Source organism: Trachemys scripta, chromosome 8 (genome assembly GCF_013100865.1).
Source record: "Trachemys scripta elegans isolate TJP31775 chromosome 8, CAS_Tse_1.0, whole genome shotgun sequence".
In the NCBI taxonomy this organism is placed as follows: Eukaryota; Metazoa; Chordata; order Testudines; family Emydidae; genus Trachemys; species Trachemys scripta.
The window spans coordinates 4299268-4314957 of record NC_048305.1 but is presented as its reverse complement, the minus strand read 5'-3'; the positions used below and the strand labels follow the sequence as shown (position 1 = coordinate 4314957).

Here is a 15690-nt window from a genome sequence, read left to right as displayed (position 1 = left end):
GGGGGGCTGGGACGCTGCCGGGAGTTTCTAGGGGCCCCGGGAGCTGGGACCGTGCTGGGAGTTTCTAGGGGCCCCGCGGAGGGGGGGTGGGGGGCGCTGGGTGTTAGAGGCGCTCTCATTGCCGGGATCACAGTCTCCTCCGTTGGGAGGCATCGGGTATCTCCCTCCCTGCCATCCCTTTCCTGGCTGGGCTGGGCGATGAATGGCTTCAGCACCGAGGAGGACAGCCGGGATGGGCCCCCCGCTGCCCCCTTTTACGGCCAGAGCTGCTGCCTGATTGATGACGGGGACCGCTGTGTCCGCCCGGCCGGCAATGCCTCCTTCAGCAAGAGAATCCAGAAGAGCATCTCCCAGAAGAAGCTCAAGTTGGACATTGACAAAAGTGTGAGTTGCAGCCCGACTGTGAATCCTGTCCTAGCCTTGCCTTTCTATAACCCGAAGGCTTCTGCGGTGCGCTGCCAACTTCCTGGGCCCCTGCAGTGTGGTCTCTTCTGGGGTGGAGCCCAGCACCTGCTTTACAGGGCACAGGAGCTTACGCAACAGTTTGGTACCAGCCTGCAGTCATACCTGACATTGCATGGCGGTTGGGACCAAACTGAAGAGAGACATCGTGCGTTGAACACTGCAGGTTGTGTTTATGGAAGCCACCGGATTGACGATGCTAGGGTTCTTTCCCTCCCTCAAAGGAATAGGAATTGTAGTGATCTGTGTGTATGGTATACCTAATGTAACGCTTTATTTTGCAGGTTTTATTCCAAACGATTTTACAGATTTAAATAATATAACTACCCAATGTCGTAAAAGAAGTAGAGGACAGAGAAAAGGTCTGGAAGGAGAGAGAGAGAGAGAGAGATCAACTGGTGATTAAGTGAGAAGTAGAACTAGTAAAGTAGTGAGATTTAAAAGGACTTCCCAGATGGTACATGCTAGGGGAGAAGCATCTTCCATTCCAGTGAGCATGTTGTGTGGAAGGACAGAGAAAAGGCCACTTTCTCTTAGTTTTGGAGGCAGTGGTACCACTTCAGCCACTGTTAGGTACTTGTGAATGCTGTCATTACTAAAGAGAGAACTTTAATTCCACAGATCCCAACCAGTTGGGAGATATTTACATTAGTAAAGCTTCAAACTGTTCCCATGAAGCTATAATTTAAAAACTGTCACATCAGACTGAACAGTTGACACAATCATTTTTTAAATGAAAAAAATTGAAAGCTTTTTTATTGGTTGGCATCCAGGAGGCTTATCTGCTGCCAGCCAATTAGTGATAATGTTAAGTGACATCTGTCAGTCAAGCCTATAAATGAGACCCTCACTCGGTGGAGGATAAATCTGAGCTCAGCAGCCATCGTCTTTGTGGAGAAAGTTTCTATTTAAGTTTCAGAGTGGTAGCCATGTCAGTCTGTATTAGCAAAAAGAACAAGGTGTCCTTGTGGCACCTTCGAGACTAACACATTTATTTGAGCATAAGCTTTTGTGGGCTAAAACCCACTTCAACAGATGCACAGAGTGAAAAATACAGGAAGCAGTATATATATGAAAAGATGGGCGTTGCCTTACCAAGTGGGGGGGGGTCAGTACTAACGAGGCCAATTCAGTTAAGGTCCACCTATATTGCATTGGCCTCGTTAGCACTACAAAAGTAATCAACTGTTGAGAATAAGCCACTTCCACCTTAATTGGCCTTGTTAGCACTGTGTATTGTTTCATTATAATTGATCATACTCTCATACAGGTGTTGTTGTTTTTTTTCATACAATAACTACTCTGATTGCTTTTTCCCCACTTTTTACTCTTAGGTAAGGCACCTGTACATTTGTGATTTCCACAAGAATTTCATTCAGAGTGTGCGTAACAAAAGGAAGAGGAAAACTAGCGATGATGGAGGAGACTCTCCTGAGCATGAGATGGATGTCCCAGAGGTAAGTGTCTTACACAAGCGGATGTTGGTGGCTATTGCCAATGTCTGCTGTGTTCAAATTTCATGAACCTTATTGTCTTGGGGGGAAAGGCGAACGTTCTTTCAAATCTATGAAGTAGGGACATTTGAGCACTTTCATACAGCTGTGAAGACTGTCTTTCTTTCACCAAAATTGAAACTTTGTCTAAATTCTTATGGAAGTAACAGTGTCTTCAGGAATAATTTTTATATTGAGCGAGATTATTCTGATTTTGTTTCGTGAGCATATTCCATTTTCTTTCATCACCCTGGGATGACCCAGTTCCTGGCTTTCTTAAATTTCTTCTAAATACGTGTCCACTTAGAACTTTCTATAAAAGGGGAATTGCAAAGATTTGTGGAAAAGAAGTCCAAGCCTACAATTTTATATGCAGGGAGTAGAACTGAAAAAATAATTGATTTTTTTTTTTTTTTCAATTCAGTGGCCAACCCAGTGAAATAAATAAATAAAAACTTTTTGTTTTGAACAGAAATGTTTGGGTTTTTTTTCTTGCCAAAACAAAAATTAAAAGAATTGGTTTGGGATCAAACAGAATGTTTCATTAGACCCTAAACTAATTTGCTTTTATTTTTAGTGCTTTTAAAAAACCAAATCTATCCAAATTTCAAAACAAAACTTATACATTTTTTTTAAAAATTCACTGAATTTGACCAAAAACCGTAAATACTTTCATTTGCCCTGAGACTACATTTTTCAGCAAATTTATTATTCAGTTGAAAATTTTCATCCAGTTCTAACCGAGAATGCCTAAACAACAAGTAAGGGGGTAGTCAGCATATACACTATTTAAAAAAAAAAAAAAAAAAAAAATTAATGCACATCAAGTCCTACTGCATGATTCCTGATTGGTGCCACAACCCAGCATACATCATTCTGGGATGTCACAGCTTTCAGAATCTCCACTATGGTAATGAAGTCAGCCCATGTGGACTTAACTAAGCAACATTCAAAGATGTTTTGCAGTTTTGAAATATGTACAATATTTTTTAAATCCCAGTGTAGCATTATTTAATAATACTTCTCAAACCATGACACAAATAAATTATAAAATCTTTGACAAGAGCCACATTATCTTATTTAATCTAATTTCTCTATTCCTCAGTTTCCCCGTCTGTAAAATGGGGTTATGAAATTGACCTCCTTTGTAAAGTGCTTTGAGATCTACTGGTGATACTATTATGTGCACTTTGGGCATTGAGCACACTTTTAAGTGTGGTACAATAATAAATTGAAATAATTACTTAACAGAGCCCTTCTGGGCTGGCTCATTTGCTTTAGTGGTATTTCTCATACCTGACCTGCTAGAAAGTTGCTTAGTTAATCCAGCTGGCAGGACGTCATAGTTCCTAAAAACATTAGTAACAAAATTAAATTTCTGTGCCATATGCTGCAGATAACAAAAGTTAAGTGACATTCAATGCATAATTTAAAACATAAGAGGGAGTTTTGCAATTTACATTTAAAGTTCTCTTCATCTGGTCGGTTATTGAAGCACACACTTTCTGACGGCCCTTTGTGCAGTTTTTTCTCACACTCACTCTGTAGAAATTGTGCATTTAGATTTTGAAATATCCCTGGTTGAGTTCATTGCTTCACAGTGCCCTGAAACCCAACAGTTTGTGACACGAGCCATTTGCTCAGTGGGTAATAAGATGGTATTCAGCCACAAGTTTCTAAACTCTGTGGGAACCACCGGGGGAACAGCAATGAATGTGTGTAACAAAGAACTCTATAATTCTTAGTGTGATTCTTCTCTGAAAAACAACTCTGTAAAAATGGCATTGGGGGATTCTTTGTATGTAAATGTCTTGCTTATCAGATTCACTCCGTTTGCAAGTGAAAGGATTGCTGAGGATGCAGAGGTGTAATTGAGAGCAAAATTTGGCCTTACAGCTGGAAATTGGCTACCAGTTCTGTGGTGGTATATGAGCCAGAACAGAATTTCTCTCCCCTGAGACTGTTTTAGCTCTGCAGCATTAACAAGAATAAAAAATAGACTTCTATTTGTCCCTAAAGCAAGCAGATGTGGCTCTAAATACAGACCGAGCAGTCCTGTTGAGTTAGTAAGTGCCAGTCTGAGAGACTCTCCTCAGATACACCTGCACCCCAGTCACCCTGCATCTGTTTTCCAGGTTGACCTGTTCCAGCTGCAAGTGAACACGCTGCGACGGTACAAAAGACATTACAAGTTACAGACCAGACCTGGCCTCAATAAGGCTCAGCTAGCAGAAGTAAGCGAGGGTGTGGGGAGTTGCTTTTCATAACAGGAACAAAATGTATTTTTTGCTCCCCCAACCTGACATACATTTTCTGGACACTAGCGGGTGCACTGACTCTATCACTAGTACAGACCAGATGCTCTGCTGCTGGTTTCCAGTGAACTTCCCCAGCAGAAGGCCATAAGCGTATTCGCCTTCCCATGAGAAGGATCCTGAGGAACATTTTGCAGTAGTTGTGTGTACTCCTTTCTTCCCATCCTGCTATTTCATTAAAAAGTGAATGATTAATGATGGCAGAGTGAATAGAATCAGAAAATGGACTCCTATTGTCCTGTGTATTTACCCATTTTCAAGTTATTGGTGACCGCTGTAAAACCAAACTCCTGACACATGTTCTAACAGAGACAAAGAGGGCAAGGTAATCTTTTATTAGACCAACTTGTGTTGGTGAGAGAGAGAAAAGCTTTTGAGCCTCATGGAGTTCTTCTTCAGGTCACCCAAAGAAGAACTCTGTATGGCTCGGAAGCTTCTCTCTGGCCAATGGAAGTTGGTCTAATAAAAGATATTACCTCACTTTCCTTGTCGCTCTAATATTCTGGGACCAACACACATTTACAACTGCACTAACACTGATCTAACACTCATTTTAAATGTCATATTGTTTTAGTTTTTCTCCATTCTCTGCCTAGTGCAATTGGGCTGCATTTCTTCATATTTAAGGCAGAGCCACTAACCCAGTCCTTCCCTTCTCTCTTTCCTCCCATGATCCTGACATACCTTGCTTACCTAATAAATCATGCCTCACCAATCTATTAGAATTCTTCAAGGGAATCAACAAATCAGTGGACAAGGATGATCCAGTGGATATAGAATCATAGAATATCAAGGTTGGAAGGGACCTCAGGAGGTCATCTAGTCCAACCCCGTGCTCAAAGCAGAACCATCCCCAACTATTTTTTTTGCACCAGAGCCCTAACTGGCCCCCTCAAGGATTGAACTCACAACCCTTGGTTTAGCAGGCCAATGCTCAAACCACTGAGCTATCCCTTCCCCCAAACTAGTGTACTTGAATCATCAGAAAGCCTTTGACAAAGGCTCTTAAGCAAAGTAAGCAGTCATGGGATAAGAGGGAAAGGCCTCACATGGATCAGTAACTGATTAAAAGACAGGAAACAAAGGATAGGAATAAATGGTCAGTTTTCAGAATGTGGAAGGGTAAACAGCAATATCTCCCAGGGATCTCTACTGGGAGGAGTGTGGTTCAATGTATTCATAAATTATCTGGAGAAGGGGGTAAACGGGTAAAGAGATGACAAAATTTGAAGGCAATACAAAATTATTCAAGATAGTTAAGACTAAACCAGACTGTGAAGAGTTACAAAGAGATCTCACAAAACTGATTGACTGGGCAACAAAACAGCAGATGAAATTCAGTGCTGATAGTGCACATTGGAAAACATAATCCCAACTGTACATACATACCACTCCGGAAAGAGATCTTGGAGTCATTGCGGCTAGTTCTCTGAAAACATCTGCTCGGGGTGCAGCGGCAGTCAAAAAAGCAAACTATGTTGGGAACCACTAGAAAAGGGATAGATAAGACAGAAAATATCATAACACCACTATATAATTCCATGGTTACTCCCACACTTTGAATGCTGCATGTAGTTCTGGTTGCCCCATCTCAGAAAAGATAAATTAGAATTGGAAGAAGTACAGAGAAGGGCAACAAAAATTATTAAGGTTGGATATGAGGAGAGATTAATAAGACTGGGACTTTTGAGCTTGGAAAAGAGCTGGCTATGAGGGGATATGATAGAGGACTAAAAGCATGAATGACATGGACCAAATGAATAAGGAAGTGTTATTTAGTCCTTCACATACCACAAGAACCAAGGGTCACCCAATGAAATTAATAGGCAGCAGGCTTAAAACAAACAGAAGGAAGCACACAGCGCACAGTCAACCTGTGGAACTTATTGCCCGGGGATGTCATGAAGGCCAAAAGTAAAACTGGGCTAAAAAAGAATTAGGTACATTCATGGAGGGTAGGTCCATCAATGGCTATTAGCCAAGATGGTCAGGGATACAACCCCATGCTCTGGGTATCTCAAGCCTCTGACTTCCAGAAGCTGGGAGTAGGTGACTGGATGGATCGCTCAGTGGTTACCTGTTCTGTTCATGTCCTCTGAAGCACCTGGCATTGGCTGCTGTCAGAAGACCCAATACCAGGTTAGATGGACCATTGATCTGACCTAGTATGGCCGTTCTTATGCTCTTAATAAGCCATTAAAGACCTGTCTCCTCCTTCAGTCCTCCACTTGAGACAAGAGTTTGGGTAGCTCTTTTATACAAGCAGTGCTGCAGATAGATGTAGTGTCCTTAACAGATATTCTAATGTTCAAGGCAGTTCTGCTTCAGGCCAATGTTACAGAATCCCCACTCCTGCCCTGATTTCACCTGAACTTGTTCCTAGGGAAGCTCTGCTCTCATCAGGTTAACCTTACCTCTGCAGAAATTGCACTGTGTGTTTCTTGCAGGCCCTGGACTTTTACCACCATACAGCTCGCAACGTTCTGGCAGCTTTGTAAAATGTTTTGTTGCTCATTTTCAAAGTAGAGTACAGAATTAATGTTGATAATGTTGTACAGTGTATGGCATGGAGTAACAAGGTGAAGGGTGGGAGGTAGATCCTCATTGGTATATCATGTATTTGTAGTGTTCTACCTAACTAGTAAGCAGTCTTTCAACTCCCTCTTGTTGGCAAGCGCTATGTACTGAAGCACATTTGCAGTAATATCCCCAGCAAAACTATTATGCAAGCAGAGTTTAACCTTAAAGGGAGCCTAACTTAAAATTGTCACACACTTCCCAGATTTCCTGTGAAGTTTGAGCAGCTTTGACCCTACGCTGGATCCTCGTCCAGCTCCCATGCTTGAATCACTTCTGCCTGAGGCTCTTAGACATCTGCTTCTAACCCACCGTAAGGAAAACTCAAACTTCCATAAGTCTTCTTGGAGTGATTCATATTGTTCAACCTGCATCAAAAACCAATTCTGAAGTTGTGTTGGGTACTGAAAGAGATGTTTCCACCATAGGGGAAAGCACATCTCCTAATCCTGCTCCAACAAGACCCTTTTTTCATTAGATTTATCCTTTGGATGAGAAAAGCAACCTAACTGTCCAGGGTTTCTACCAAAGTTTGAGGTAGTAGCCCTAGCTTTTTTTCTGTTGTGTATCCCCTTTCAGTTCCGTTGATGAAAGCTTCCCTACCATGTTTTAATGTGGACAAAGGTCCATTGAAGCTGCATTGTTTACATTGCCAAGTCTCTACCTCTTTTGGATCGCTTGGCGATAGCTTTCCTTCACCCTTCTTTAAAATATTGAGTGGTGGGGAAACTCTCTCCAAGCAAACTTGGCACGGAATGGGTTGTGGGGGTGGTTTCTACTACTAACTAATAAACTAGCCTGTTGTAATGCTTTCCTAGGAAAGGAGGACTTCCTGGCTTCCAAATTCCACCTGTGAATTGGCTGCTGAAATTGTTGATTTAGCAAGACCTCTCTCTGCTCAAATGCACATTCTAGTTATAGTGAAGGGGTAAATGAGGACTGACTGTTCAAATCAGTGCATGTTTGCATAAAAGTGTGTTTTACTTAACAGCCTTAAATCAATGTCAGGATGAACAAAGACCAAACTGTAGCTCTGCTTACTTCTGCATTTAATTCAAGAATTTGCCTTTTTTTTTTTTTTTTTTTTTTTTTAAATGTTTAGACTATTAGCCGCCACTTCAGAAATATCCCTGTGAACGAGAAGGAGACACTTGCTTACTTCATCTACATGGTAAAGAGCAACAAGAGCAGGTTGGACCAGAAATCGGAAACCAGCAAGCAACTAGAATGAAGATGAGTTGGACTTTGGATGAGAATAAGCATGATATTGAAGGAACAGGTGGTGTCATGCATTTTAAGCTTATAAAGACTGTTAAACTATATTGTAAATTTTTTTAAATGCGGTGTGTGTGAATGCCTAAAAACTCTTGGTCAGGACTATCTGAAAACATGTGTCCAGCATGCCTAAGGAGACTTACTTCCCAGTCAAAGCCAACATTGGAATGAAGGAATAAAGATCGTAGGAAGAATTAAAGATATCAGTAGGACTCCGCGGCTTTGGAGTTCATTGATGTAGTGTGTTAAAATACTTCTGGAAGCCTGCTTCTGAATGTGATTTAGGTGACGAGGAAAAAGAATTCAGTGGCCTCATTCTGCATCACAAAACCACCATGCAGCTTGGACTCAGGACTGGTACAGCGGTGGAGTTATAATTCAGAATCAAGGTGCAGGGGTCAGAAGTCTGTCTGAAGCTTGCCCACAACCTGAACACACTCCACCTTTTCTGAGTCAGTGCTACAAGTCCCAAACTTCTGTGAATGAATGCTACAATTCGCCAAATCCACTCAGTGAATGCTATTTGATTGGTTTGAAAATAGATTTCTCACGTCATATTATATGGAAACCAAACTGATATTGCCAACCTTTTCATCTGCTTCACCTTATTTAAAAACTCATTATTTAATTGAATTGTTTTAAGCATTTGAGAACATCTGCATTTTCTGAACTTACGGCATTTAAGGAAATATGTGGCATTTAGGCAAAAATTGTGAATTAATTCACTGGTTTGATCATGTTGTTAAAAATGCCCCAATTAATTTACGTAAGTCTTTGTTGTGTCTCTTGAATTCTAGGCTCAGGGGGATAGGTGAAGCAATGGCTTATGGCACGAGCTTTTATCCTGGGTCAGATCAGGTATCCTGGGTCAGATCAGGTATACGTCACACAAGTAACTTTATTCTCAATCTGGTCTTCAGCAGGTCCACATCACAAAACTGGCACACAGATTGGTCTGACTTCCAGTCTCAGTTTCCGATAAACCATTCTAGGAGCAATAGATATGTCACCAGTATACTAACAGGAGTGTATGCGATATTTGAACAGCATCTGCCTGAACTGTTTTTGGCATGGACAGAGAGTCAAAACACTCACCTTTCATAAGCATTAAAATTACGTTTCCTAGGAATAATGCTGATCATGGAATGGCACACAGTTGTCCTTTGTAACTGCATATTTTAAAAGTAAAGTTAAAATCACACATTTTTGTCCTTTCAAGCCAAGGTATTCCTACAAATCTTCACAGCCTAAACAGAATTGGCAAAGGGAGCCTAAAGAGGGTTGTGACCTGTCATTTTCCAATGACCTCAAATTCAATTCAAGGTAATTTTTGTGGTTTAAAACACCACTCTGCGCCCCTGCTGTTTTAACTTTAGTCTTTTTATTCTGTTCTGAGTTGCCAAGCCCCACTTGATGAGCATATATGCAAACAAGCAGCAAAGTGAACAGTGGAGAACTTAGGTTAGAATTTTTCCGTTGTGGGTTTGAACATGCAGAAACCGGCTGTAGCTAAACATGAGACACAGCTCAATATTGTATGTATTGCTTATTGTGCAAGACAGACAGTTCATACAATAACTTCTTGAAATCTTAAGCTTTCCCAACGTGTCTGTTAAGATAAGTAAGGTCACCACTCTAAGCAAACTGAGTTTATTTGCAGAGCTTTCAAGTGTTTGCTTATGTTCCAAATAGATATTCAAGAAACTTCAGCCTTTTTAATAAGTCCAGTGTCATGCAGAAAATAGTTCTAGTGCTAGGGGATATTCCATTTTAATCTGATGCATCTCTGAATGATGTGGATTGTGTCAAGTGTCCTCACAGACTCCAATTCAGTATGAATTTGAAGAACCTTTTGCTATTTAGATCAGAGGATATGTCTAGCCTTCAGTTAAAAACCTGGCCCGTGCCAGGTGACTCACGCTCGTGGGGCTAGGGATAGGGAGCTGTTTAATTGCCATGTAGCCATTCGAGCTTGGGCTGGAGCTGGGGCCCTAGTGAGGCCCGAGCCCAAACCTCTGCAATTAAACAGTCCCTAGGGAGTCAGCTGGCATGGGCAATTGGACACCTACAGGTGTCTAATTGCAATAGAGACATACCCTAAGGGGCTTTGACACAAGCCGTGAAGGAGTGTATGGAATGGTAAGCAAATGTCTTGCATCAATATTTCCTGAGTGTTTAAGAGTCTCCATTATTCTGGTCCCTTCCTTATTGGAAGGCTGAAATAAAAACCCCGTATCAGTCAGTTAATCTGATTTATATAATTCAGGACAGATGCTTAGAAGGTATTTTTCTCTGACTGCATGATTAACTGCAGCGTTTGTATGCATGCAGCCGGAGGAGAGTGATTAAGGAAAAATCTGTCTTCAAGTTGTGAGTAGGTTATGCCTCATCCTGACTTACAGAGCAAAATTGTAAAAAAGGAATTTATGTGGTGTGGTGGGTTTTTTTGTTTTGTTTTAAGAGCAAATAATTGGTTGCAGTGTTTTAGTCGCTCCGCAGCAAATAGATTCTTTACAAAGGAAATATGGTGGCAGGTTCCATCTGTTCAGGTGTATTAATTGGAATGTTTTTGTGCAGAGGTGGGATTCAGGACATTTTTCTGAGCTAATCGATTGATTATAAAATTTGATTGTTGTTGGTTTCACTTAAGCAATTATACTTTAAAAAAAAAAAAATCTCATTCTAAGGTGGTGTGATGGAAAGATGTTTACCAGCCATTAGCAGGAGTTTATAAGGTGGAGAGGTTGGAGGAGGGACACCAAAGAAGCAGAAGAATCTTTGCTTTTCAGATCCCGTGGATTCCATTGCCTTATAAACACTTGGAGATGCCTTATTCTCTTGTTCTCAACTCAGCTAGAGTAACAAGCCTTGATCATGAGAGCAAGTGTCTTGGTGGAGGGACTGGTCACTCACGTGACTCCCCATGCTAGAAACTGACATCCCACGTCAATTCAGCAGCAATATCTATGTTCAGAGTGCCTGTGGCTCTCAGAGCGTTTAGACTTTAATAACCAGAAACGCAACAATGCAATTGTTCTGTGTAATGCCACTGTGTGTATTTGATTATGCTGCATGCTCATTAATGATCCTGTCCCACGTTTTTTAAATCCTCAAGAGCAAATATTTTTTGAGCCTCAGAGATGTGAAAGCTGAGGTAGCAGAATTTTTCTGCACTTCGGGGTTTGTTTAAGATTCAGGAGAGCAGAAATGCTTTGATTGACGTGATTCATTCACACAAGGTGTACGTTTTTACCTTGATACTTTTAGAATTTGCATTTCGCAGATGGGACTTAAGTGCTATCTAACTGAACCATGGTGGGCACGTTTTAGTAGTAGTAGTATTATATCATTTGTTCCAAGTCTGGTGGAATTCATCCAGTGCAGAAGGCCCTATAGGAAATCCTCCTGTCCACATAAGAACCTAATCCAATTAAAGACTCCTGTCAACTTCATTAGGGTTTGGATCAGACCCTAAGCCCTTAGGATGGAACTCCGAGTCCCTCCTGCAGGCTTCTTCAGTGGGTTAATTTCATCCTGTGTAGTGGTCCTATGCTGATCACTAGTATTTGTAGGGGAAGAAAAAAATCACTGACCTTTTTCATGCCTTCGGCTCAGTGAAGGAAAAAGCAAGAGAATTTGAAGTGTACTGTGATAGGATTAAATTGGGGGCAGTGGCATTGTGATGACTGGAAAGTGCAGCTGATAAAGCGGGCAAGAACTTAGGGGGCACTTTGTCCTTAGATGTTCTTTGTTCATCTTTCAAGGCCTAGTTTCGTCTCTATATCTTGAATGCTGCATATCTTGAGCAAACTGTTGCAGTAATATTTAATGTTTCTTTTGCTAGAATCTTTGGATATTAAAGCCTGATTACAAATTTAGGTCAACCTAGCTATATCGCTCAGGACTGTGAAAAATGTAATGCCCTGTGCAACGTAGCTAAGTCGACCCAACTCCGCTGTAGACACAGCTAGATCACCAGAAGAATTCTTTCCATCAGTCTAGCTACCGTCTCTCCGAGAGGTGAATTACCTACATCAGTGGTAAAAGCCCTTCCTGTCAACGTCGGAGGAATGTACTCTAGAGTGCTACAGACAGCACAACTGCAGCACCGTAGCTGTGCCATTCTAACTGCTGTGGTGTATACATATCCTAAGATTCAGAAAAGTGGAGGATAAAGGTTGTCCTGACTTTACCTAATTCTCTGGTACCTGCAAGCGTGCTTCTAAGGAAAGTTGGAGGCTCTTTCGATGTGTAGCTCAACCAAAAAACTCCGCTAAAAAAACCTGTCTGGCATTTGAAAGTCAGACATGTCAGTAGGATGGCTTCTTATCCAAACAAGCTATGAAATCTAAAGCCAAAGTAACCCACAGCAAACATAGTTCAGACTAGCTAGCATAGCAAAGAGAATTCCAAATAGGACACGGTCCAAATGAAAACCCAACTAAATGGGCTTTTTAAAAATGTGTGTGTGAAAGAAGAGTCACCTACACAGTGTTACATTTTGCAATGAGTGTTTTATGCCAAACACACATGTAGTGGGGAGGAGAAAGGGTGGGCCATGCACTTTACTTCTGGCGGTAGGTTCTAATGTAAATACCAGTGGTAAATGATGGTAAGTAAATGGAGGTGGTCAGGGAGGGGGACTTAATCAAACAAAATCTTTTCTATCTTTGTTTCAAACCATTCTTACTCCTGCAGTGCCCTAGCATCATTTTCTCTTTCAAGTTTAAACTGTTGAGATGAGGGAACATTAAACTTTTAGGTGGGAGCCATTTTACTGCCCAGTGGATTCCCTAAAGGGCCCATCATGGAGAGACAAGAGACTATTGTTTGTTTCTTCATGTCAGCTAGAACTTATCAAGCATAAGAGAGGTGGTAGAGTTCAGTTTGCAGTTTCTGCTTTCTAGTTTTAAACAGGACTCTTAACGGCACCAGATAGTCCATTCACTTCTGCAACAAACCCCTGCTCTCACTTCCATGTTACCCGTTACCCACAGCTCTGTTGGAAAGTAACTAAATAGTGTTCATGGAATGGGAGGGCTCTTGCCTTAAATTCTGAATTTCACTTAGAATCAGGTCTGATGTATAAAATCGGTTGCAATAGGTTCTTAGGGTCTCTGACTTAATAGATTTCCAGTGTTGTTTTTAAAAGAGCGAGGTTTGTGTTCTGCCTTTCATTTGTTGTCTTGTCCCATTCCACAGCCAGAACACCAAGAGGATACATATCGGATAACTTTAAAAAAAAAAAATCCTTTTACTCTTTCTCCCAGTAAGCCTGGTACAAAACAATCATTCCCCCTTTCTTTACAGCCTCCCACATGTTGTGCTGATCTTATTCCAAATGTTTTGGATAGCTTGTATTTTTACTGATGTAAGATAGCGGTGTACTGTCAGCGTAACTCTAGTAACTTATAGTGAAACTGTATAATTTTCTCTGAGATGTAGAAAATGTTCTCTCCCACCGTGTATGAGACTTTAATTCTGTACTGTCAGACAAAGATACAAATGCCTGAGTTTCACTTTTAATAAATGATCTATCTAGCAACAAGCCCCACATTCCCTCTGTTTGCCTCTCTGAATGGGATTCATTGCCAGTGACTGGCTTAGGATATTTGGTTCCTGGGATGATCTAGATGTTGTGCTTCTCACTGCCACATAGGACACCTGGGTTCACTTTGATTCCCAGTGCTGACTTTTTGTTCCCAGGACTCAGAGTATTGCGGAGATGGGAGGGGACGTAGAGGGGCGAGGAAAAATGCCGTTCCCCTGTGTCGAATAAAGGAGTCCCACCAACTCCTTAGCTGGATGAATAGTTCCTATGACATAAGGCCTCTTGTAGCATAGCGGGTATAAGCCAAGAAATGTTCCAATGGTACATAAAACTTTTGTTAAATAAGATGTGTTCACTTGCCCAGCCTCGTAAGCCTTCTATTTAGAGGATAATGTACCTTCCATCATGGGGGATTTTCCCTGCTATGGGCAGCCAGCCAGTAAAATCCACTGTTTTCCATTTGATTCATTCTTATTTTGTGACTGACTCCTCTTATGCGCCTGTTGTAGCGCCGTGCTTGTCTTCGTTTTGAAGAATACTCTAAACGGTCCTTTTACGCACCATCCACTTGGGTCCGTTTTTAAACGGAGTGTTTACCAGATGAAAGGTGAGTGTCAGTCTTCACAGTGTGCAGGTCCAGAGAAATGGTGGGGCGCAGCACCCCAAGATCCTAAGGGAGAATGAGCTGGATCTGGAGAGCTGTTCGTTTTCCCCTCCCTGAAGCGTTCTGTACCTCTGTTCGGAGCTTTCCCATTCATCCCATCAAACCTTCTTCCCATTTCACTCTGACTTCCTCCAGTCCTAGGGTTTTTCACAGCTAGGGAACACTGGCCAGAGTTGTGGCGTCAACGAAGAGTTAATAATGCTTAGCCACCACGTAGCCTGTGGGAGATACGAAGTGCTTTATAAATATTATTTAACAAAGCCTCCTGACATGCCTGTGAAGTAGTGATTATTCTTGGTTTTTTTGTTAGGAAAGAGACTGTGACGTCTCAAACACTCCGGTTATTCTGTGGTTTTGTGTGGTGCAGAGATGGTTTGCACTGTCATAATTACACTGGTACAGCCCCCAGCGTAGATGCACCACATCAGTGTGATGTACCCTGGTAAATTACACTTGCAATGTGTCTGTATCAGTTTTGCAAGCCCAGAGTTCAGTGAGTCAGTGACAGAAGCAGGCGTGGAACTGAGTGTTGTGATTTTTGTCTAAATGTTCAGAGCATGGTATAACATTACCCATCATCTTCCTCTTCTCCAGGGCTTGTGGGCACGATACATTGCATCACCATGGTGGATATGATTTCTTAATTTTTTAATTAGAAATTAAGCTGTGGTATCTACATTCCAAAATCGGCAAAAATGGGGTCTTCAGCCACTGCAGTTGCAGAAGCTCCGCTCCCAGGGTTGTGAGTTCAATCCTTGAGGGGGCCATTTAGGGATCTGGGGCAAAAATCTGCCTGGGGATTGGTCCTGCTTTGAGCAGGGGGTTGGACTAGATGACCTCCTGAGGTCCCTTCCAACCCTGATATTCTATGAATGGCACAAATGCTAACGCATGGTATAATGTAGTCATTAGGGGACAGGCACTGTATAAACAGCCTACCAACTGAGGCCCTGGTCTGTGACCGGAGCTCATAGGCACGATGGTCATACAAATAATAATAGACATGCAGATTAATGTGTCTTCTTCATCCTGACTCCCTGAAAGGAAACATGGAAAAGAGCGAGCTCAGAACCTAGAGAGGGTCACCGCGTTCTCTTCACCTGCTAGCCTGGAATCTTGAGTGAGTATCAGATTAGATAGAAACTTAGAACCACTGGTCCATTTTCTCCTCCCTGTCACCATAGGGCGGCAGTGTTACCTAAAGAACACAGAGGACTAGCTTTAAGCAGGCCATGCTCAGTCAGTTGCAGCTTCGCTGCTGATGAGGTCATTTGCTGATTGGAGAGAGAATACTCTCCACAGCTGTTCTAGGGACCAGAGCCATATTCCTGTCACAAAGATGGTTCCTCGCTC

General features: G+C 41.9%; 1 protein-coding gene across 2 annotated transcripts; it reads left to right on the top strand.

Annotated features, from left to right (window-relative positions):
* The first annotated feature begins 44 nt into the window (after positions 1 to 44).
* SAP30L (SAP30 like) lies at positions 45 to 13670 on the top strand. Of its 2 annotated transcripts, XM_034778931.1 has the most exons (4): positions 49 to 384; positions 1797 to 1919; positions 4091 to 4189; positions 7950 to 13670. In XM_034778931.1, exons 1-4 carry the CDS (start codon positions 199 to 201, stop codon positions 8076 to 8078), a joined length of 537 nt encoding a protein of 178 aa, XP_034634822.1. In that variant the 5' UTR covers positions 49 to 198; the 3' UTR covers positions 8079 to 13670. The 2 variants fall into 2 exon arrangements, with proteins under 2 accessions (XP_034634823.1, XP_034634822.1); XM_034778932.1 differs by lacking the exon at positions 4091 to 4189 and having other exon boundaries at positions 45 to 384.
* The last annotated feature ends 2020 nt before the right edge of the window (positions 13671 to 15690 follow it).